Consider the following 23,075-nt stretch of genomic DNA (forward strand, 5'->3'; position numbering starts at 1 on the left):
AGCGCGCACAAGACAGGGGGGAAAGACGGCGGCGCTGGTCAAGATCTTGCCGGAAGTCAGGGGGCAGTTTCGGGCCAGGAAGGCCCCGGGGTGAAGCCGAAGCCGGGGGCGCGGCCGCCTGCTCCTCCGGCGGGCCGGGCGCCGCCCCTCCCCTCCCGCTGCCCTCCCCCGGCTGGGAGCCGGCGCCCGGCTGTCCCGCTGCCCCTCCGCCCTCTGCCGCTCCGCTTGCCTGTCCGACCTCCCTCCGGTCACCCCGTGCTTTTCCTTGCGCTTCTCTCTGAAGTAAGCAGGCTCTTACTCTCCTGTTTCTCCTGTGTCTTTCTCCTCACCACGCGCTGGGAGGGCGGCAGCTGTGCTGATCCGGGCCGCAGTTCCCCCAGAAAACACGGGTGGACGCCCAGGAGGCTGGGGCGGGCGCGGGGTGGGGAGGGCCAAGCCTGGCCTCGAAGGGCCTCCCTAGGTGAGGAGGTGGGGTCAGTGTGCAGAGTGACTCCGGGGTCACTCTGTTCAGAAGAGTCGTGTGGGGCCCCCAGGTGACCCGCTGATGCCTGCCTGGAGAGGGTGGTCCTCGGAGGGGTTCCCAAGCCCCCGCCCACCCGGGCCCAGAGCAAAACCTGCTGCTGCTGCTGCTGCTAAGTCGCTTCAGTCATGTCTGACTCTTGTGCAACCCCACAGATGGCAGCCCACCAGGCTCCACCATCCCTGGGATTCTCTAGGCAAGAACACTGGAGTGGGTTGCCATTTCCTTCTCCAATACATGAAAGTGAGAAGTGAAAGTGAAGTCGCTCAGTCTATCTGACTCTTCCTGACCCCATGGACTGCAGCCCACCAGGCTCTTCTGCCCATGGGATTTTCCAGGCAAGAGTACTGGAGTGGGTTGCCATTGCCTTCTCCGGAGCAAAACCTGAGACCTGGACAAACTCCCAGCGCCCTCCTGTCCAGGCCGCTCTGTCCAGCAGCCCCGATCCACCTCTGACATGGGGGGCTCTCCAGAACTGCCTCCAGGGGCCACCTCGCGGCTCCCAGACCTCGTGTGACCCCGCTCTGCCCTGCTGGCTCCGCCCCCAATGCGGTGAGGGTCTGGTGGTGCTCGGCACCCAGAGCCGCCTCCTGCAGCCAGACTGCTGCCCTTACCCCTGGGCCCACCTGGGGTCTCCTCACCTGGCCTGCGGGCAGAGTCCTCCGTGCCCAGCCTCCTTCCTAACTGCCTGAGAGACCGGCCTGAGCTTTCCCTCTTCCAGACCTGCGCCCCCCACCCTCAGCCCCTGCCCTGCCCGCACTCTGGAACCTGGTGGGACTGGGTTTTGACAGCCTGTGGGTGCCTACTGGCCATGCACAGCAGAGGGAACATCTGGTTGGTTCCAGTGGTCCCAGCAGGTCAACCCAGGAGCGGCAGTGGCCCTCCCTGCCCTGCAGCCTTGACTCTGCCTCCCCGTTTGGCCGTCTGGCCTCTGGACCTTCCGAGTCCGTCCTGTGCAGGTGGGCCCACGCGGCCCTGCTGTGTGGGGCTGAGCCGGCCCCTTCCTGGCTCCTGTCTGGAAATTCAGCCGACAGGCAGGCGCGCTGAGTGAGGCCGCGAGGCCTGGTGGCCCCAGTGTGTGTGCACAGCCCCCTGTTGTCCGTGACCCCATGTGGCCCTGACTGCACCTCCATCATGGACCCTGGGCCCCCAGCAACCCCCCCCCCCCGCCCCGGGAGCACCGTCCTTTCCCAGAGCGCATAGGCTGGCAGCGGTAGGCCGAGAAGTTGGGTCTCTGGGGCCTCAGCCTTCTCCCCCGCCCCCAGCCTGGAAAACGTGTCAGCAAAACGGGGTGCTTGTGGGCAGGGGGGTGTCAGCAGAGCCCCCAGCCCCCCAGGCACTCACCTGGGCCGAGGACAGGCCAAGGGGCGGCCAGTAAAACTGGTCCAGGAGGTCCACGCGGTCATTGTCGCAGTGGGCCCGCAGCGTGTGGCTGTCTGTGTCCAGCAGGTCCGCCGGCAGCGTGGTACGCAGGCTGGGCGGGGAGCCAGGACCCAGATGTGCTCCTGCCCTGGCCAGGGGTCACCCGTGGGGGGCCCCAGGCTCAGGGGTCACCCGTGGGGGGGCCCCAGGCTCAGGGGTCACCCGTGGGGGGGCCCCAGGCTCAGGCCTGCCGCACTGGCCACCCCTGCTGTGTTCTCCGACGAGGTCCTGGGACCCAGTCTCTAGTTCTGCCAGCACCTCTCAGAGTCCAGCGGCACCCCGGCCCCAGTCTCCACTGGCTGTGCCCCCCTCGCAGAGGAGCCAGGTGGGGGCAGGGACACCAGCATCTCCTATGCTGAGCGCCTGGGTGGGCCCATAGGCTCTCCCTTGGTTGTCAGTCCACTCTCCTCCAAGTACTTGTCATACATTTGAAAAATGAAACCTTGTTGCTTTTGTGCTTGTCAATGTAATACAAACTTGCATTGGAATACATTAAAAAATTCCCAGGGTGAAGATTCAAGTAACTCTCCAGGCTTCAGGCTTGGCAGTTATTTTATACCTAACTTGTATCTGGCGTTGTGGTTCATCTCCTCCTCGCCTTTGCACCCCAGGAGCTAGCGCCTGAGGGTGGTCTCTGGGCAGGTATGGCTGGCCCCCGCCTTCCCTCCCAACCTCTGACGGTGACGTCTCTTGTTTTTACCAAAGTTGACACAAGAGTCCACACCCCCCGGGCTGCCGGCCACATCCTGGAAGGGGGTGCGGGCTCCCCAGCAGGCTGGTACACACGCCACTGGGCCTGGGATTCTCCACCAGGATCTGAGAGCGGCCCCTCCCTGAGAGACGCGGCCAGGACGCCTCAGAGCACTCCGGGGACCAGGGCCCCAAAAGGGCCTGCAGGTGACCCAGCAGGTGACTCATGACCTGGTCACCGTCCCTTCACCGTCAGGCTGCCTCCTCCTGAAGAGGCTGCCCCCACCCTGGATTCCCCCCACTGCCGTGGTCACCCAGTGGGTCCCATGTGGCCCTCACCTGCCTGCCTTGGCTTTCCTGCCCTCCTCCCCCCCAACTTGGGGCTGGAGGAGCCTGGTCCCTGTCTGCCCCTCCCCGGGCTGCTCAGGGCAGGGACCCCACAGGGTCCTCATGGGCAGCGAGAGGCCTACAGGGTGCAGACTTGTGGGGTGAAGGGTCAGCATCCACTCGGCCCCTCCTGCCCCACCCCCCCAGGCCCGGCCAGGCCTTGGGGGTCCCAGCCCACTGCCTGTACCAGTGGAGAGAAGAGCCCTGGCAGGGGGAGGCCCAGGAGCCCTGGGGCCCCCAGCTCATTGTGCCCGCTGGCCATTCTTACTGGCCTTGGACGCGGCCCCTCTGAGCTGGCCCGGGGCAGAGCAGCACAGAGGCCCGCGTCGGGTGGGTGAGCGTGTGTTCTGGGGGGAAGGCCCCTCTCCGCTCTGGGCTTTCTGGACCGATCTGAGCTGCGGGTCCCGGCCCGCCTCCTCCCGCCTGGGCTGGGCTGGGCTGGGCAGCACGGCAGCGTGGGCCGCAGGGTGAGGGCAGGGCCCCGCGGGGGTGGGGGGAGCCCCCAGCACGCTGGCGCCTCCCCGACCCGCCTGTCACTTGAGCCCCCTTCCCACATATTTCACAAGACGGCTTCCAAAATTAGATTTTATTTCAGTTTCTAAGGGACGGGTATACGAGCATGTGAATGACAATGACCTGGTCCAGCCCGTGGTGTGGATTTCACCTCATCTGGACACTGAGTCAACACACACAATCGGACGAGGCCGTGGGCCCCAGGTGCTACGCCACCGACAGGAGACCAGGAGACACGCGGACAGGCGGCGACAGGGCAGTGCGGTGTGGGGCCCGACTGCGCCCAGGCTGGGTCCCGTGCAAGGTGGATGCCCTGCTGGCAGCCACCGTCTGTCCAGAGGGCAAGGGAGACCCCGGGTCCGTCCGCCAGCTGCACAGGTAGCAGGGTCAGCCACCCGGGAGGGTGGGGTCCTGGGCCTCCGGCAGCTGGAGGCAGGCTCGGGGCCGGCCTGGCTGCCCACAGTGGAGCGGACGTGCCCTACAAGCTCATCTTCCCAGGACTGAGACTCAAGAAAAAGATGTGCTAGGTCCCAACCAGATTTAAGGCTAGTATTTCCTGACGTTTGCTTCAGTTTAAGTTAAAATTACCTGAGTAAAAAAGTTTCAGACGTTTTTAAAAGCCCAAAACACAGAATCTCTGCAGGCAGAGCTGCTGCTGGCGCTTCCTGGGGCCTGAGCCTGGCCAAGTCGCCCCCAGGGGACACCCCAAGGCTGCATGGCCGCAGCCTGCCCCCAGGGAGTGGCCCCGACCCCCTGCGAGACACCCCCGCAGCCCGCCTCGGAGAGAAGGCACAGTGAGGAAGGGGCTGGCCGGCCTCCCGCGCCCCTGCCCCTGCCCCGCGGCTCGTCCCGGCCCGTGAGCCTCCTAACAGCCCACAGCGGGTGTGCGGAGGGGCTGCGGGGAAGCCCGAGCTCAGACAGTGAACAACTCTTTTATTTGGGCGGGCTGGGGGCGGGCAGAAGCTGGGCCGAGACCCCCGAGGGGCGCCCCGGCACGGGCGCTGGCTCCAGTCTGTCCTGCTACTTGTGCGGCCAGGCATCGCAGAGCCTCTGCAGGCAGCGCCGGGCGGCGGGCAGGGCCAGGAGCAGGCTGGCGGCACGGCGCCCCGTCCAGTAGAGGCCGTAGCCAAGCAGGCCCAGGGCGGCGGCCTTCACGGCCAGGCGGGACACTCTGCCCGAGGCTGACGGCGGGGGCACGCTGGGGAGGGAGGGCGGGCTGGGCTGGCTGAGGGGGCGGTCCCAGCCCCCAGCCCGACTCCGAGGCGGCAGGGCGGGGGCGTGCGGGGCACAGCACTCACGTCATGATCTCCTGGATGTTGAGGTCGGTGGTCCAGTTCTTCTCAATGCCAGGTACGTGGCCCATGCCCACGACGCCCACCACCACGGAAGGAACGCACTTCCTGGGCTCGGCTGGGGTGGGAGACGCATGACACCTGAGCACCCCCGTTCCCTGCGGGGCCCCGTGCCCGCGGGCGCTGTGCTCACCGTCAGAGGCGCGCGGCAGCTCCAGGCGGCGGGCAGCCTGGCGCAGCATGTAGGTCAGGTAAACGTCGCGCTCCGACACGATGGTGCGGTGCAGGTCGGGGAACTCACCCACCATCTCTGCCATCATCTGCTCCAGCAGGTCCTTCTGCTTGCAGCGCTCCACGTCGTCCTTGCTGGGGGGAGGCGGCCGGCGCTGAGGCGGTGGGCCCAGGGCGGGGCCCCCCCCGCCCCCATCTGGACCCCATGGAAGGAGGGGAGGGGCGGCTCTGCACGAGGAGACCCAGCCCGGGAACTCGGGAGCAGGCCTCACGGCGGGGCAGTCACTGCGGGTCACATGAGGCGGCTGGCCGCATCCCCAGTCAGGAGGCTGAGCGGACCTACCTGATGGGGTCCGACAGAAAGCACAGGCCCCAGGCCAGCTTGACCTTCTGCCAGAAGGAGAGGGCAGCGATGGCCCGCTTGAAGGTGACAGGGATGGGCCGGTCGCCCAGGTGGAACTTGCAGAACGGCACCCTGCTGGCCTGGGTAGAGGTGGGGTGTTGGAGTGTCGGTGGGGGACCCCAGGCCCCGGGACGACTCCCGAGCCCCCGCCCCCAGTCGGGCCTGGGCCCACCTCCTTGAAGGCCTCCCTGAACTCGCCGCCGGGGGCCACGCCCAGTTGCTCGGTGATGTGGGCGGACACCTTCAGCAGGAGCATCTGCATCAGCCCGGACGCCACGCCGTTCTGCGTTGGGGGGGCGGGGGGCGTGTCAGCCGCGAGGGGGCGGCCTTCCGCAGGCCGCCGGTAGGCGTGTCCACCACACGCCAGCGGCCTGCAGGCTTGGGCCGGCGGCCTGCCCGTGGCCCCACGGAGCCCCCTGCCCTCAGCCCTCCAGCCCAAACCCGACTCCCCTGTCCACATCTCCCTTGGGTGCTATGTCCCCGGGGAGGGACACGCAGTGGGGGTCTCGGCCTGCGGCCCCAGGACACACTGAAGCCCCCTCCCCACCCCTGCGACCTGCCAGCACCCCCGGGGTCCCCGGGACCAGAGCAGCTCCTGCCTCGGGGGTGGGGCGCCAGCCGGCTCTCCTCCGGCCCCTCGGGCAGAGCCCCGGGCCCGGCCCGCCCGATGGCCGCACCTGCCTGATGGCCTGCTGCAGCTTCTCCAGGCTGATCTCCTTGGCCTCGCGCAGCAGTGTGCGCTCGTCCATCTTCAGCATGGACACGCGGTACTGGCAGAGCTCCACCACCACCACGTCGGGCTGCACCTCCCGGATAGTCTGCGGCGGACACGCCAGCTCAGGGCCCCGCCCGGCCCAGAGCCCCGCCCCGGACGCGCCTGCCCCGCGGCGACCCCACCCACGGCTGGGCCGCGGCACCGCTCTGCACGTGAAGCCGGGAAGGGGCGGCCTCACCTTCACCACGTCCCGCTTGCTGTCGTCGCTGAAGTGGGCCGTGCCCACCACGTACACGCGGCTGCCGTCCTCCGCCACCAGCTCAGTCACCGTGCGCGGCAGGTCGGGCCGCTCTCGCCGCCTCTTCAGCTTCATCTCCAGCAGCAGGTTGAACGCGTCCACGTCGGCTGCGGGACAGCGAGCCCCCGCTCAGGGACGCCCGCCTACACGGGGTCCTTCCCAGTCTGGAGCCTCTGGTCCTCACCCACCAGGATGAGCGTCCTGGGGCCTGGGTGGGAGCCCCAGGCTGCCGAGGCGCCCAGGAGAGGCTGCGGCAGGGCCCATGGGCTCCAGGGCGACTCTGAAGCCCCCAGCCCACCAACCCGAGGAGGGGAGGGGGCTCCCACTCAAGCACCCCTGAACACCCCAGGCTGGGTCGGGGCCCCGGCTCACCACGACCTCGGGAGGTCACCCCGCCCAAGCCCCACCCCACGGGGACCCGGGGAGCACGCACACAGGTTCTGGGGGTCTCCGGGGAGCACCCTGGGCACCGCCTCTGAGGCCCCTGAAGTCACGACGGGCTCCGTGTCAGCCTGCAGAGGGAGGAGGCGCTGAGGCTGTGCTGCCCCCGGCCTGGGGGACCGCGGGGCATGTGCCCCCGACACGCTCCCAATGGCGCCCAGCGTGGCCCTCAGCTGGTCAGCAACACAGTGGGAAAACCAGTGAGGTGCCTCTGGGCACAGAGGGTGGTGTGACCCCGGGAGCCCCGGGGACCCTGCACCCATCCCCCGAGCCCACCCAGCCTCTGACCTCGCGGGGCGGCTGCTCCTCCGGCCCCTCCATGGCTGGCAGCAGCTCTGGCAGTGACGCGTGAAGCCTGAGGAAACAGGGGCCGTCCTCACCTAGGGCCCCAGGGCCGGGCACGGGATCAGTGTGCCAGGGCCTCCGGTGTCTGGAACGACCCGCAGGCAAGCCCTGGGCCCCGGGCGCGGAGCGGGGACACCAGGGCAGCAAGCCTGGAGTCGCCCACAGCTGGGACGCGCCCGCTCTGCTTGCCCGGCAGGGGGACACCCCATGGGGGAGTTGGCCAGACCTGGGTGCTTCCGTTCTGACTTCGGAACAAAAACAAAATTTATAAAATTCCCTAAAAAAATGACACCAAGCGGTGGGAGGGAGTCTGTGTGTGGGGCCGGCGTGGGAGGCCACGTGGCCACAGCCCTGCTCTCATGGGCAGTGACGCCCACGTCCCAGCAGTGTCGGCATGGGTGTGAGTCTCACACGGGTGTGAGCAGAGACTCAGGAGGCGCAGGGAGCAGGGATCGGGGATGGCCTGGCTGTGCTGGCGTCACTGAGAACCCAGCCTGCTTCTAAGAAGCTGAGCCAGAAACCAAGTCCCCTGGGTCGTCCGTGAGCCTCTGCACTGTTCCTACCAGAGGCCAGCCAGGAGCTGGACCCAGGAAGACTGTTCTCACCTGAGAAAACCAGGGGGTCAGGGGCAGTGGGGGTGTCAGGGGGCAGGGTGGGGTGTCAGGGGGTGGTGGGGATGTCAGGGGGCGGGGTGGGGGTATCAGGGACACAGTAGGGGTGTTTGGGTGTCAGGGGGCGGGGTGTGGGGTCAGGGACACGGTAGGGGTGCTGGGGTGTCAGGGAGCAGGGTGGGGGTATCAGGAATGGGGTGGGTGTTTGCGGGGGTGGGTGGGATGTCAGGGGCTGGGACATGGCGTTCTGTCCGCCCCCACTGAGGACAGAAGCAGTGCCTGCCCCACATCAGTCACCCAGACCTCCCAAGGTGCCTCTGGAAACAAACCAGAAACTGAAAGAGCCTCGGTTCCAGCTGAGCTTAAAGCTGGGGTCCTGCGGGGCACCCACGGGCTGAGCCCACTGGAGAATCTGACAGGTGACGGGACCATCACGTGAGCAGCGATTCTGATCTGGTTTTGGCTCAGCACCGTGGTGGGCTCTCGCGTCCACGCGGTCACATGTGAACCGCGGGGGGCCCCCAGGAGGTCCACGCAGGCAGCAGGACATGCCCAAGGCCCCATCAGCTCCAGTTTCACAACGAAGAGGAAATACAGACCATAAAATAAACACGACACCAGGTCAAGTTCCTCCCCCCAGTACCCTGTGACCCTGGGCCCAACTCTCGCCCGGGCTCCATTCCCAGCCCCTCTCGGAGCACCGGCGTCCTGGCCTGGGGCTCCCAGGAATGAAGTCGGGGGAAGGGTCCCGAGAGGGACTGACAGGCCCCGGGTGAGGCCCCGGCCGAGGAGCAGCAGGCAGAGCCGGGGCCTCTGCGGGGGGCGGGGGGCCAGCGTGGGCTCTGAGCAGGCCGGGCCCCGGCGCCCCCCACCCGGAGCAGCAGCCACGCTGCAGGGGCCGGTCCCCGCGGAGGGCGGCTCACCGGCCTCACCAGCCCCAGGGCCGCCTCCTTCCCGCTTCACAGACCAAAGGCCCCACGGGAACAGAAACAGGAAGCTGCTTCTGCGGTGTCTGCCTTGGCCCGCCCTCCTCTCAGGTTCCCTAGCAGACCCAGGAGAGCCCCCTGGGTCTCCTTCACATGGTGCCAGAGGATCAGAGAAGCTTCTCCAGGTAGCGTCTGTGCTGTCCCGGGAAGCTTGTGTGACAGCCAGCGGGAGGCAGGCCAGTGAGCCTCAGTGTCCCTCCCTGGGGCCTGGGGGCCGCAGTCTGGTTGGCCCCCCAGACCCACCCTCTGTCCCAGGGGGCAGACGGGCCATGAGCCCCCAGACAGCTGGGCCACGACCACAGTACCCAGACCCAGCACTCGGAGTGCCCCAGGGCGGGTACCTGGCCTGAGAGGCGTCTCTCACTTCCCAGGGTCTGGTTTCCCGGAAGCTCAGGCAGGGCCCCTGGCGGACTCAGGACCAGTTCAGAGGGTCATCGACCCTCCTCCCAGCATGACGCACCCTCAGATCTTTACAGCCGGGACCCGACCTCTCAGCTGCCTGGAGGGGCGCAAGGGCCCAGCCTCCACCTCCTCACACCCGCAGGTGGTGTTTTTGGCCACAGGATTTCTGGACGACAGGTCCTGGCAGCCCAGCCCAGCAGACCCCAGGCTCCACGCCCAGGCCCAGGGAGCCCACGCCAGGCTTCCGCCCAGCAACCCAGCCAACAATGCCGAGCCCTTGGGGAGCCGGCACAAAGCAGAACTTTCCGCCCGATCCAGGTGCTCTCCCCGCACCCCAGCAGCTGTCACTACCTCGCTGGACTTAGGGAGCGCGGCCTGGGGAGGCCTCCTGAGCTGGGTGGCCTGAGGCCGGTCCTCCAGCAAACAGGCACCTGGGCTGTCAGCAACTGCGCTGCGGGGGGATGTCCGCAGGGCTGTCCACTCTCAGACTGCCACCTGGCACGGTGCGGCCTCAGGAGCCCCCCCAACCTGCCCAGACGCCTACCTCCGGCCTCCAGGGCCGGGGTGGTTCGAGCAGCCGCCCAGCCGTCCCATGATGGGCACAGGGTGTGCCGCGCTCAGATGGCATGTCGGCGTCCGTCCCTGGGGCAGGAGGACCAGGAGGCGCCTCCGCAGAAGGGGCGTAACTGTGATCTGGCTCCACCCACACACTTATGGGAAACAGACTCCAAATGCCAGGGAGCCCCTGACCCCCAAGAGGACCCATCTTGCCAGGTTCACCAGAGAACGCACCGGCTCACAGGCAGGGAGAGCCCCGCCTGCGTTGGGGACCCCCAGGGAACGTGTCAGGCGCTCTTGCTGGACGAGGTGTTAGCGCAGCAAACAGCCTGCTGAGTGCCCCATGCAGCACAGACCCAGGACAGCAGGCAGCCGGCGGGGAGCCAGACCATGGGCTGCCATCTCCTCTCAGGGTCCCACTGCTATGGACTGGGCTGTGTTCCCTCTAATTCATATTTTGAAGCCCTGAGCCCAATGGGATGAAATTAGGAGGCAGGGGCTCCGGGAGATGACTCAGATGAGAAGGTCACGAGGCTGGGCCCCAGGATAGGACTAGAGCCTTCCTGGGAAGAGCCCCAGGAGGGCTGGTCTGGGAGTGTGCATGCTGAGAAGGCAGCTGTCTGGGGCCAGGAAGAGCTCCTCTCAGCAACCAAGGCAGCAGGAACCTTGGTCTTGAATTTTCTATCCCCACAACTGTGAGGAAACTGTTGCTTTAGCCCCATCGGTGGTATTCTGTCATGATCACACTCAGTCGTTCCCTCCCATCTGCCTCTAAAAATCAGGAAGCCAGAAATGCCTCCCAGACCCCAGCCTGGCTTCCCCTTACTGGCCAAGAGCTGACCAGCGCCAGATGGAGTTTCCAGAAAAACCAGCTCCCAACCAGCCCACTAGGCCTGCCTGCTCAGGTCAGGGATCCCAAACTGGACAGACAACAGGCTGTAAAGAAAAACGACTGAGTGGGAGGCAGCAGAGTGTGGCCTGAAGCTACACCCCTACACCCCCACTTCTGAAGCCACCGGAACCCCCCCGGGCCTGGCAGGCTGTTTTATGGAGCTGTGGCAAAGGTCGGGATATGGGTAAAGGGTCAAGTCACACCTGAGCTGGAGGCCTAGCACACCTGGCCAACCCTCCTGGAACCTGCACTCTGCCCAGTGAGGGTCCCCATGCTGACCTCCTCGGAGGCACTGGGGGGTGGGGTCCTTCCTGCCCACCATGCTGGACCCTCTCCTGGCGGTTTTGCCCCAGGCCTGACACGGAAGCATCACCACCACCCTGCAAGGCTGCCCAGTGGCGCCAAGGTCAGGGGGCTCCCTCCCAGTCACACAACAAGGGGGCAGGCAACGACAGCCAGGAAGACAGCCCAGAGACACTGCCGCCTTCACGGGGGCGCAGCGAGCCGGTGGCCTGTACACCCTCCTCTCCGGGGGACTCCCGAGAGCCCAGAGGAAGACACCTGGAGGCCCCCCATCTCCGGTTGCGGCGGCCCTGACACCCCAAGTGTGACGCCGAGGACTTCCTGCTCTCCGTGAGCCTCGCTTTTCTTTCTCGGGACAGTTTTCACAGAGACGCATTTGAGAACTTTGCGGCGTGTAAGTTACATCTCAATAAAGCTGCTCCCAGAATCGAGGTGAGTAGAGCGCGCCGGGCTTCGGAGTCTGGGCTCCGGGGCTCCATATGGCAGCCCCGACTCCTCGGCCTGAAGGGCAGAGGCCGCCGGGGCCGCGAAGGGCCCAGGGCCCCCTCCGAGGCCACGTCGCCGCCCCTGCGGAGCCGGGCTGCCCGCTCGGACCGCCGCCACCCCGGGTCGCGGCCCCGGCCCCGACCCCGACCCCGACCCGGCCCGGTCCCCACCCCCGGCCCCGCCCCCAGTCCACAGCGCCCTCTCCCTCAGCCCCGCGCGCTCCGCGGAGGCCGGCGCTGACCGTCCGGCCCGGGGCCGCGTGCCGCGGGACGACTGGGCCTGGTCTGGACCGCCCCCGCTGCCGCCGCCGCCCCCTTGTCCCGCGCGCCCCGCGCGCCCCCCCGCCCCGAACCGAGCCGCGCGGCGTACCAGGCGGGGCGGCGCTCCTCAGCCGGCCTCCATGCGGCGCGTCGCCCACCGGACGGGGCGGGGCGGGCCAGGGCCGCGGGGCGGGGCGGGGCGGCCAGACTGACTGCGGCCGGGGCGGGGGGCGGGGCGCGCGGCTTGCCGGGAAGCGTAGTCCGGCGCGCCGTCTGCCTGCGCTTGCAGCAGGCCCGATCCGCGCCTGCGAACTACAGTTCCCAGGGGGCCGCGCGCGACTGTGCGAGGACTTCACTTCCCAGGAGGCCGCGCGCAAGGAGCACCACCTGGCCCCTCCTCGCGCACCAGGCTCCGAGGGCTTAGCGGCGGCCGAGGACGTGGGTTCAAGTCCCAGGCCTGCGGCCGTAGTGGGGAGGCGTTGCGAAGCGCCCCGAAATTCTCTGGCCTCAGCTTCCGGTCGGGAAAAGGGAGTGGATGTTCGTGTGGCCTGCTATGATACAGAACCATCAATGCAACGCTAGGAGCAGAGTCCAGACCGCAGATCGCGCCCGTGCGGGTGCCTGGGCGCCCCCTCGGCCTGGCGGGTGGGGTCCGGGGAGGTGCGGGCAGGGGCAGGGCGGGCAGGATGGGGGGCGCGCAGCCGGACGGGGAGCCCAGAGTGAGGCCGGCCCCATCCGCTTTGCCTGGTCAGCTCCACGAAGGGGGTGCGCCCCGCCCTGGCGCCCCTGCGGGTCCCGGGCTCCCCCGTTCTGAGTTGAGACGCCCCGTCCAGCCTCGAGCAGGGTGAGCTCCCGGCCTGCAGGCTGAGCTGTCAGGAGAGGCTCCAGGCTGACCCTTAGCTTCCAGGCTCCTGGCCCACAGCTTGGGCCCAGCCTCTCTGTCCGGTCGGCATGGCACAGATTGGCTCTGCCCGCCCCGCCGCCTTGGCCACCCACACGGCAGAGGTGGAGCGCTGCCCTTCACTCCAGGCCGTCGCCCCGCTGGAGAGCCGGCCTGGCTGAGACGCCCCCGCTGGGCTGGTGTGACTGATGCAGGCCCGGGCTCCCGTCCTGGCTGTCCGGGGTGCGGTCGGAGGTTCTCCTGACGCCCCTCCTCCCGGGAGAGGGAGGGCGCCCCCAGCTGCCCTGCCCAGGACCGGCTGTGGACCGTGTGTAATGGACCGACAGCTCCCGTCGGGCACCCTCTGCCCGCTCCCCTGAGGTGCAGCCCCGGCCCGCAGGAGGAGGTCAGCCTCAGTGGGACTCTGACTCCCTCTGTTCCCCAGCCAACCCAGGCCTTGGAGGAGACTGGGCCCGAAACATCCTGCCAGCCTTGGCTCAGGGACGGGGCTGGGGGAGAGCAGTCCTGCCAGAGACACAGCCCAGGGCTCAGAGGCCGCGGCGCTCCAGCCCTGCCTCGACTGGTGGGCACACACTGGCCAGTGCACGCCTGTGGGCGCCGGGCACACCTCCACTCTCAGCGAGGCCCTGCGTGGGCGTGAGCAGGCGGGGCTGCCCTCCAGCCCTCAGGGGTGGGGGGGCCTGAGGTCAGGGTGGCTTGGGTTCCCAGGTGGGCACAGCCGCTCTCCTGGGGAGGGGGCACCCTGGCCCTGGTGCTGGGGTCACCATCACCACGGAGCTGCTTGACCTGCGGGGCTGGCCCAGCCTGCGTGGGTCCTTGGGTACCTTCCCCAGACACGTGGAGATAGTGCCAGCCTGAGGGGCAGGGGCCACGTGCCCTGGGACGCTGGGCAGCGGAGAGCAGCAGGTGTGGGTGAGTGCTTTCTGGGGCAGGGCTGGGAACCCTGCTGACCCTGGAGAGACCAGCCCTCCCAGAGCCGGCCAGTTCCTAGAGCCGGCGAACAGCTTCACAGGCCAAGGGGACGTCCGGAGCATGGCGCCCCATCCTCCTCAGGCTCCTGTGTGTCCTGGTGCCGCCCTCGGGATCCCCAGGGCCAGGCACCCGGCAGCCAGGGGCAGCCCCCTGCCCGAGCCCCACCAGACTATTCATGCCGGCCCATCCTGAGCCTGCTCACCCTGCCTCACATGCGCCCTCCCTGTGGAGACCCCAGGAAAGGCCCTGCCCACACGTCCTCCTGCCTGCCTGCTGCCCGGTCCTGGGGCCCTCCTCTCGGGAGCTGTCTGTAAAGTGGCGGCCTCCCCCGATCTCGGGCCTCACCGTCCCCGAGTGATGATGGAAACCCATTAGGATGCCGCCCCTGGGCAAGGGATCATCTGCACGGCGCCCAGCGGGGGCTGCTCCAGAGAGGGCCTGCCCAGGGTCTTCCTGTCGGCCCTCCACACGGTGCAGCAGATGGTCCCACTCTAATCCCCGCCGAGCCCCCTTGTGATTGTAGCCCCGGGGTCCCTGGCCTGGCTGCCCCAGCCACCTGTCTTCAGGCCCCCAGGGCCTCCCTGCCAGGGCCTGGGAGGCTCGTGACTCCTCGGACCGGCTGCACCCCCACCTGCATCCCGAAAGCCCCCTACCCCGAGTCCCCGCAACACGGGTGCCTCCTCGGTGAAGCCCTCCTGAGTCCCGCCAGCCCTGGCTGTTGCCTCAGGTGCACCTCGCAGCTGGGCCCTCCAGCATCTGATGGGGGCGGCTTCCCGGGGGCCAGGCCCTCTCCACTGAGGCAGGGACTCACCCAGGGGCCCAGGATGCACGTGAGGCAGCTGGAGGCCACCGGCGAGGACCACACGGCCTGGCTCAGCTGCAGCGCAGCCCCGGAGGGCAGCGGGCATCTCCCGGTGCCCTGCCCCCCAGCACCTCCACCCCGTGCAGGGAGACAGAGCCCCAGCCGGAGCTTGGGCCTCTGGCGGGGACGCAGCACTCGGGACCCGGGGGTATCAGAATAATCTTTATTGAGATGCTCGGTACCTTGCTAACACTGTCATGATGTCCCCCTGGCTGAGGTAATGGGGAGCCCCGCCCACGCCAGCCCGGGGCTCCCACAGACCGCTGGGGCCCCTCAGGTGGCCTGGAGGAGGCGTGGTTATTGCGTTGGATTCCTGCCCTCACTGGCCTCACCCCACGCCCACTCACACACACGCTCCACGCTCGCCGGCTCTCACACACACCCGCGGGCACGCTCGCACAGTCACACGCACGACATCCTTTGATTTAAAGGCATCCGAAGCCGCCGGATAATAAATGTACTGGCTAGTTACAGTAATCATAATACAGTAATAAAGGACAGGTGGTCGGGGTATGAGGAGAAAGTGCATGTTGACCTTTGACCGGAGGGGGCCCGGCCCCTCCCACCAGGGCGCACATCCCTGCAGGGGCGGGCTAAGGCTGAGGTGCCACCCCACCCCCCCGCGCCCCCCTGAGTCGTCCTGCCACCTCCCGGCCCCTCACAGGCCAGCATCCCAGGCCCCAAACAGAATCAACTAAAAAAATAAATTCTTCATCTCACAGCCGAGCGCCTGATGCTGGGGGGAGGGGGCGGCTCTGGGCTCCTACGGGGTCCCGGCCAGCCCCGGACCCAGCCAGCGCCCCGACGATGCCATTCGGGGGACCGGGGGGCAGAGGTGCTGAGACCCGTGGCATGCGGGCGGGAGGCCGGGGCGCGTGGGCAGTGCCGGGAGAAGCGAAGGCCGCCTCCGCACGCGGCTGGGAGCAGGGCCTCGCTGTCATGCAACCCCGGCCCTCAGAACTCCACGGTACTCACTACTGTCCTCGGCTCGTCGAAGGTGGCGATGAGGATCTGCTGCGGGGGAGGGATGGTGATGAGGCTGCCCACGTCCTGGGGGGCGCGGGGGGCCCCGTCCTCCTCCTCCCGGGCCTCGTAGAGGGTGCTGATGTGCAGCAGCGGGTGGGTGGCGTTGCGGCTCAGGATGGCAAGGGGGTCAGGCTTGCCCAGGCTGGCTGGCGACAGAGGGGCGGTGGCAGGGGCGGCAGGGGGCGAGCAGACGTGAAACGGGCCCCCGGGGGACAGCACGCCCCGGGCTGGCTCTGCTGAGTACAGGACCTCCTCCTCCGGGAGCGGCGCGTCTGCAAACAGCCCAGAGCACCGGGTGTCTGCAGCCCCCGCCCCACCTGCGGCGCCCCCCTCCCGCGCGCCCTGCCCGCCCCTCCTTCCCGGCCGGCTGGAGCGCGGAAGCCCTCCAGCACGGTGGCCTGTCTGGATGGACCCTGGCTGCCCCAGGAGCAGGGGCGCCTGTTTCCAGAACCTTCTCCAGGAGCTGAGCAACCTCACCGTGTGTTCCCCTCTCCAGCCCTTCATCCCTGCTGCTTCCCGGGGCCCTGGGGCGAGGGAGCCGCCTGGGGTCACGCCCGCAGCTGGCTCCCCTGCCTGCCCCCGCGTCCACCCGGATGGCGCAATCCTTAACCCGCTCACGGCCCCCTGCCCCCGCCCTGCCGGCCCCTACCTGCCGCGGGCGCCGCTGTCAGGCCCAGCCCGCACTCGTCCTCCTGGGACAGGAAGCCGCCCTCCTGACTCCGGGAGGCCGGCAGCGCGGCGGGCACGGCCTCGGCCTTGGCCTTCTTGGTGCCCAGGATGTAGGGGTGCACGTCCAGGGAGAAGTGGCGGGCGTGCTTCTTGTCGGTCGCGGGCCCCGCGTCGCCCCCGCCGCCCTTGTAGTGGTGCGCGGCGCGCGCGCCCGCGTCCAGCAGCGGCGCGATCAGAGTGTCCGTGGCCGTCTTGCGGCGCACGGGCTTGGGTTTCTCAGCCTTGCTGTTCTCCACGCGCATGATGGCCAGCGGCTCCTTGAAGGGCTGGGGCAGCGGGTTGCTGCTGGGAATCCACTTCATCTTCTTGCGGGGCCGCTTGACCACGGGCGGCTCGGCCGCGCCGTCGGGTTCGGCGGGGTTGGCGCTGGGGTCCACGGTCTGCACGCCCGCGTCGCGCACGGTGGGCGTGGCGTCGTGGTTGGACTGCGCCAGCGCCGCCAGCAGCTGCCTCACCACGTTGTCGTACATGAGGTCGCTCTCGTTGGTGATGAAGTCCAGCCGGTTGAGCGACTTGATGTGGTCCCGGTTCTCGTTGCAGAACATGGCCAGGATGTTGATGTCGCAGAACTGGGAGCGGCGCCACTGCCGGCGCGTTTTGATGCCCACCTTGTGCAGCTTGTCGAAGACGAAGTTGCTCTTGCGGAAGATGAAGAGGTGCGTGAGGTTGACCAGGATGACGAGGTTCATGGCGCAGAGGAGCACGACGTCCACGCCCGCCACGATGCGCTGCAGCTGCACCGCCGGCAGCTTGCAGGTGACGCGCACGGACGGGCCGCCCCCCGGGGCCGCGCCCAGCGCGCAGGTGAACTCGTTCTGCTTCTGGGTGGCGTAGTAGGTGCACAGGTAGGAGATGGGCGCCACGCTGAGCAGCAGGATGAGCAGATGCCGCGCCAGGTAGAGCTTGGCCAGGAAGTTGCTGCGGCCGCGGCGCTCCAGGTACTTCTCGAACAGGTTCTGCTCGGGGCTCTTCTCCTTCTCGGCGTTCTCGATGATCTCGCGCCGCTCGCGCTCCGTGATGCCCGGGCCCTTGGACTGGATCTGCTTCTCGATCTTGGGCGCTCGGCCCTCGGCCGCCCGGTGGTAGCAGTTGTCGATTTCCTGCAGCAGGAAGTTGAGCTCGGAGGTGAGGCGCGTGGACGCCAGGAACTCCCAGCCCAGCGCGGGCACGTACATGATCGCCGCGAAGGCCAGCAGCGAGTAGGGCAGCAGCTTATGTTCGAACAGCGATGGCCACAGGCTGGCGTCCACGCCGGGCAGCGCGTCCCGCAGCTCCGTCCAGCAGTAGCCACGGGCGTATAGCGCCTGGTCGCGGGTGAAGTTGTGCGGCGTATAGCAGTAAATGGGCTCCTCTGGGGGGGGAGAGGAGAAGGCGCTGGGGCATCGGACCCCTCCCGGTCTGCGGCTCCCTAGCCGCCTTCCCCATCTCTGCTGTGTCCCACGAGGTCTCCTCCTACACCCCCTCCCGCCCCCACATACCGCAGTCAGCTTTGCGGTTTGGGGTGGAGGGTACAGCCCTACCCACCTGGGGGGGCAGAGGTCTGCACTTGGAACCTCAGGCCTCCCTCCAGGTGCCACCACGTCTGCCCCCAGCACACAGGGCAGAGTCCAGAGCCCGGGGCCTCCCCGGGGCCTGGCACCACCACCCATCCTGAGGAGGGCAGGTGCCCTGGGCGAGTCCTCCCTGGCCAGAGGTTATGGGGGCATGACTGAAGAAAAGCAAAAGCGGCGCCTGCCTGTGAGAGGTGAGGGTGTCCCCCCAGACCCACTGTCCTGGGGAAGGGCAGGCCTGAGGTCCCTGGACGCTGGGTGGGCAGGGGAGCCACTCCAGGGATCGGACAGCAAGGAGTCATCACCCACACCCCGGTGTCTGCCCAACACTCGAGGGTGAGAGCTCCGCCCCAACGCAGGAAGAACTGTCTCCCTAGGTGAGGACAGGCACAGACCACAGCAGGAGGCGAGGCCCCCACCCCGGGTCTCCCAGAGGGCAGGGCTTGGCCTCCTCGGCACTGTCCTCAGGGCAGGGTGGTCTGGGCCCTGAAGGCCGGGTCACTGCGCTATTAGGCTGGGCTCCAGCCGGGGGTGCCCTCCTGCAGGCGCCGGCGCCCAGGGCCCCTCACCTAGAGGGCAGCGTTCACTGGCAGGAGGCAGCGCCCCAACCTGAACACAGCGGGCACCCTCCCCCTCACCTGAAGAGCCCCAGGGCAGGCCGCTAAGTCCCCCTCTCCCCCAGCTTAAGCCTCTCAGCCCAGGAGACGCAGACCACGAAGCTGTGGGGACCAGCGTGCCCGTCTGTCTGTCTGTCTGTGCAGGCCCCCCACCCCAAGGCCGGCTGCACGAAGCCGGCCCTTGACTGGGGAGGCAGCTGGTCACTGCTGGTGCCTCGCAGGGGCCCAGGGGCCGGCTACCCTCTGGGTACAAACACCCTCTATGCGCCTCGGCCCAGCCAGCCGAGACCACCTCCCTCTCACACGCACAGGCCTCAGGCCACCACCACCCTGTCTTAGCTTCGTGCCATCCTGGAGGCCTCGGGCCTCAGCATCGCCAGAGCGGGGCCCATGGCTCGTTCCGGGAATGCGGACCTCAAACTCAGCCTGGCGGGCACTGGGGAGTCAGGGGCCTGGGGGCAGGAGGGACGCGGGCGAGCGGGCTTGGGGGTGGCGATGAGGCGGGGGCACTGGGGTGGGGGCAGGTCAGGAAACGCTGTTCCCACAGCCCAGGGCCCCCTGACAAGGACACGGATTTGGTGGTGAGTTAGGCTCCGAGAACATGGAAAAGGCACAGGAGCCCGCGTCGCGGTTGAGAAAATAGCATTTCATTCACTTACTTTTGTCCTTACAGCCAACTCCAGGCCAGGAGATGCTCTCCGCTGGGGAAAGGGACCCTGGGGGGCGGTGCCCCGGTCCAGGCCCCGGCCGGGCCCCGGGGCACGGGGAGACCTCTCCCGTGGCCATGGTGCTGCAGGCACAGGGGAGCTGAGCCCCTCTGTGCATCGAGGCTGGCCCCCACCCCCGGTCCTCTCACGCCCGCCACCAGCCCTGCCTGCCGGCAGGGAGGGGAAACAGCTCCAGCTCAGGGGAGGCCCAGCCCAGCGCCCCACGGGCTCTTCTCCAGGATCTCTATCCTTCCCCCTCCCGCTGGCTACTGCGAAGCAGACTGCGCCCAGCACGTGTGGCACCCAGGCGCCTCAGGACCCTGCCCTGGAGGAGCGGCGGCCACCTGTCCTGACTTGACCTGCAGGGGCCCAGGACCTGGGCTGGACTCCCGGGGGTGGGGGGTGTGCAGTGACTGCTGGGCCACGGAGCCTGAGCCCTGGGCACTCAGACACGGCAGGGTCTGCACAGGTGTCTGCCGGGGGCCGAGACACAGACAGCCCGCGAAGGGCACCCTTCTGGAGGATGGCACTGTGGCCAGGGTCCTCCCAGCCCCTGGGCACCCCAGTACCCTTGGAGTCCCTGCCTACCTGCGGGCACCTCAGAGACATTGCAGGTTTGGCTCCAGATGCCTTGATAAAGCAAGTAACACACTTTTTTTTTCCAGTGCATGTAAAAATGTTTATACTACACTGTAGTCTATATCTGCATACTGTATGCACGTCTAAAAAGGAATGTACATACCTTAATTAAAAACACTTTATTGCTAAAAAATGCTATGCATCATCGGAGCCTTCAGTGAATCGTAATCATTTTGCAGTAGTAACATCAAAGATCACTGCTCACAGATCACCTTAACAAATATATTAATAATGAAAAATTTGAAATATTGTGAGAATTACCAAAATGCAGCACAGATGTGAACTGAGCAAATGCTGTTGAATAAACGACTTGACACAGTGTTGTCACTAACCTTCAAGTTGTGAGAAACGCAGTATCTGTGAAGCACAATAAAGCCAGAGCCGGCTGTATCCGGCTACTTAGGAAAAGGCAGGTGTTGGTCCCCTCTGCCCGGGGCCCGCGTGACGCCTGGAGAACCTGCTGTGTGCTGTGCGCTCAGTCGTGTCCGGCTCTCTGTGACCCCGTGGACTGCAGCCCGCCAGGCCCCTCTGTCCATGGGATTCTCTAGGCAAGCATACTGGAGTGGGTTGCCATGCCCTCCTCCAGGAGATCTTCCTGACCCAGGGATCCAACCCGCATCTCCTGTGTCTCCTGCATTGGCAGGCAGATTCTTTGCCACGGAGCCATCGGAAAAGCCCCTGGAGAAACTGGCAACCCTTCAACTCCCCTCCTCGTGGTCCTCTTGCTCAGCTATGCCCCTGGCTGTCCCCTCTGTCTGTCACAGAGCAGGTCTAAAGGGTGGGCGGCATCTATGGAGCCATGAGGATCTTCCCACCATCAGCCACCCTCCAGCCGGGGGACGTGCACAGGCCTTGGTGTCAGGGAGGTCCCGTCTGGCTGGCTCCTCACTATGAGCCGGACATCCAGCATGCACTCGCCCAGTCTGCAACAGGCAGATAGGGTGGGACCCCCCACACCAGGGCAGCAAGTGAGGGTCTGGGCACCAGGTGCCCCTGGCCCAGCTGGGCCCCGGGGGGTGGGACAAGGACCCTTCTGGCTGCAGCAGGACACCCCACCCCCGGGCTCAAACCCTGCAGGGGGTGGTGACTCTGTGCTGAGGGGACAGGTCGCGCGCGACCGGGAGTGTCTGAGCATGTGGGTGTGGGCGTGCCCTGCCCAGCGGTCAGACAAGGCAGCCTGCACAGTGTCCGCCCTGGTCACAGAGACCCCTAAAGGAGAGGCCTTTGAGAAAGCTGCCTGGCTGCGTCCCTCAGGGAGAGCTGCTCCACCCCGCTGCCCCAGGGCCCTCTCTGCGCGGGCTGATGGGTGCCCAGGGGCCTCCCTGGACATCTGGACCCTGAGACCGCTTGCCAGCCAGACCCTGGGTGGGGGTGCTGTCTCCTGTCTCCAGTCTCCCACCCACCTACCCCCGTGGGCCCCCCGGGAGGACAATGGCCCCAGGAGCCCACTCCTCCCCGCCTCTGCCTCACCTGGGGTCACTGCTTCTCAGAGGGCCCTCAGCGCCCCGACACTGAGTCCAGCCAGGACCGCATCTGCGGACCCGGGCCTTTGACCGCTCGTCACAAGCACACTGCCGTGGTCCCTGCCCTCTCCTCCCTGCATCAGCCTCAGGCTCAGCCTCCTGCTGAGGCCAGCGTGGTCCAGTGCCCTCACTGCCTGCTCCTCCAGGCCCTGCCTGCTTGCTGGGCTTCTGCCCAAGACCGACCCAGGTTCCCAGCGGCTGGAGCATCCCTGGGCCCCAGACAAGAATCTGCCCACGTCCCAGGGTCTTCACTCCACACCTGGCCCCAGGACCCCACCCAGCAGTGGTCTTCCGTGTCCCCGGGCCTCATCACCTGCAGCCTCCTTTCCCGGTCCCCACCTGGCCACTCCTCCTCCTCTCAGACCCTGCCCACTTCCCCTCCTGGTCCCCCCTCTTCCAGGCCAGACCCCATGTCTCCTGATGCCTAGACCGCAGCACCCTCTACCCAGTGTGAACCAAGGGAAGGGAAAATCAATCCAGCAACGAGAGACGTGGGGAGGTAGCCCCAGCGACCCGCAACACATGCAGGGGCTCTGCGGGGAGACCCGGGGCACCGCGCTCACTGCGGGTCCCAGCGAGGAGGCCCGCGGCGGCTGGGTCAGCGAGGGAGACCTCAGAGGGCCTGTGCCCTTTCCGCCACTAGCCTCCGGCCTCACCTGCGAAGTTCTTGGTGAAGACCAGGGTGACCAGCAGGATGGGGACGAGCACGGTGCCGATGGTGACCACGCGGTCAAACGGCAGCTCCAGCTTGAGCTGCAGCAGCAGCGCGGCCAGCGCGCCCGCCTTGTCGTCCTGCGCGCCGGGCAGGATCAGCTCGCGCAGCTTCTCCCCGGCCAGCAGCGCCGTCGCCATGTCCGCGGACGGCTCCAGGAGGTGGTGCATGGGGGGCGCGGGGGACCCGGGGCGCGGGGCCCGCGGCGGGGGCGGGGGGCGCTCCGCCGCCGCCCCCCGGGCAGGGGTCCGGCCGCCCGGGCCGACGCGGGCTGCGGGAGGCGCAGGGGCCGCCGCCCCCGCCTCGGCTGCAGCCGCGGCGCGTCCTCCCGGCGGGGGCGGCGGCGGGACCCCCGCCCCGAGCGGCGGGCGGCGGCTGCGGTCCCGCCGCGGGGAGGGGGCTGTTTACCTGCGGCGACTCGGGGAGTAGCTCCGCCCCCCCGCCCCCGCCCCCCCCCCCCCCCCCCCCGCACGCAGATGCGGCGCCGGCGATGACTTAGCAAAAAATATTTAAATGAAATAAAATGAATGAACAATGACTGGTCCCTTCGCCTCCTCAGGGTGGGAAAGAGGGAAAGGCCTAGCGGGTGGGGTGGCTCCCCTCTCCCGGGGCGCGGGGGCGGCCGCACGCGGAGGAAACGCGGGAAGACCTGCGGCGTCCCGGGCCCCCCTCTTCCAGCCCGGCGTCCGGGAGCCGCCCGAGCGGTCGAGAGGGGTTCGCAGCCCGCCTTCCGCAGTCCCTCTCCGCTCCCTACCGATGCCTGGCCGCCACGGTGGGCGCTGAGGCCCCCACCCACCCGGGGTGTTGCGGCCACAGAGGAGGGGTCTGGCACCCCTCCCCGCTCGGGGCGGCGGGCAGATGGACGCTATGGGGCGTCTCCTCGCGGCCCCTCCACTGCAGCCGGCGTCCCCGGCGCCCACACCCTGACCCATGGCCCCGGTGAGCGTCCCCTTTCCCCTAGCGACGTGGCCCTAAGGCCTCTCCAGCCCGGCACCTCCCTCCCTATCACCCCGTCCCTTTGCCACTGTCAAAGGCATTCTCCAGACAGGCTCCCGGGTCCCTGCCACCTTCCTGAACTTCAC

The 23,075-nt window shown here is 67.8% G+C and overlaps 2 protein-coding genes across 6 annotated transcripts; both read right to left on the reverse strand.

The window, feature by feature from the left end:
- Positions 1–3,590: 3,590 nt before the first annotated feature.
- TRABD (TraB domain containing) lies at positions 3,591–11,972 on the reverse strand. 4 transcript variants are annotated; one of them, XM_043881561.1, is made up of 9 exons: positions 11,865–11,972; positions 7,201–7,267; positions 6,905–7,085; positions 6,412–6,578; positions 6,136–6,276; positions 5,631–5,741; positions 5,399–5,538; positions 4,831–5,190; positions 3,591–4,730 (listed from the first exon to the last, which is right to left on the reverse strand). In XM_043881561.1, the coding sequence occupies exons 2-9, from the start codon at positions 7,231–7,233 to the stop codon at positions 4,553–4,555; spliced, it is 1,311 nt and encodes a 436-aa protein (XP_043737496.1). In that variant the 5' UTR covers positions 7,234–7,267; positions 11,865–11,972; the 3' UTR covers positions 3,591–4,552. The 4 variants fall into 4 exon arrangements, with proteins under 4 accessions (XP_043737496.1, XP_043737497.1, XP_043737495.1 ...); XM_043881562.1 differs by having other exon boundaries at positions 6,905–6,983; positions 11,865–11,967; XM_043881560.1 differs by lacking the exon at positions 11,865–11,972 and having other exon boundaries at positions 4,831–4,942; positions 5,018–5,190; positions 6,905–6,983.
- Positions 11,973–13,948: 1,976 nt separating this feature from the next.
- On the reverse strand, positions 13,949–22,403 carry PANX2 (pannexin 2). 2 transcript variants are annotated; one of them, XM_043881558.1, is made up of 3 exons: positions 21,938–22,403; positions 16,166–17,596; positions 14,402–15,788 (listed from the first exon to the last, which is right to left on the reverse strand). In XM_043881558.1, the coding sequence occupies exons 1-3, from the start codon at positions 22,161–22,163 to the stop codon at positions 15,445–15,447; spliced, it is 2,001 nt and encodes a 666-aa protein (XP_043737493.1). In that variant the 5' UTR covers positions 22,164–22,403; the 3' UTR covers positions 14,402–15,444. The 2 variants fall into 2 exon arrangements, with proteins under 2 accessions (XP_043737492.1, XP_043737493.1); XM_043881557.1 differs by lacking the exon at positions 21,938–22,403 and having other exon boundaries at positions 13,949–15,788; positions 16,166–18,187.
- Positions 22,404–23,075: the final 672 nt, after the last annotated feature.

The sequence above is a fragment of the Cervus elaphus genome, chromosome 22 (assembly GCF_910594005.1).
Source record: "Cervus elaphus chromosome 22, mCerEla1.1, whole genome shotgun sequence".
In the NCBI taxonomy this organism is placed as follows: Eukaryota; Metazoa; Chordata; class Mammalia; order Artiodactyla; family Cervidae; genus Cervus; species Cervus elaphus.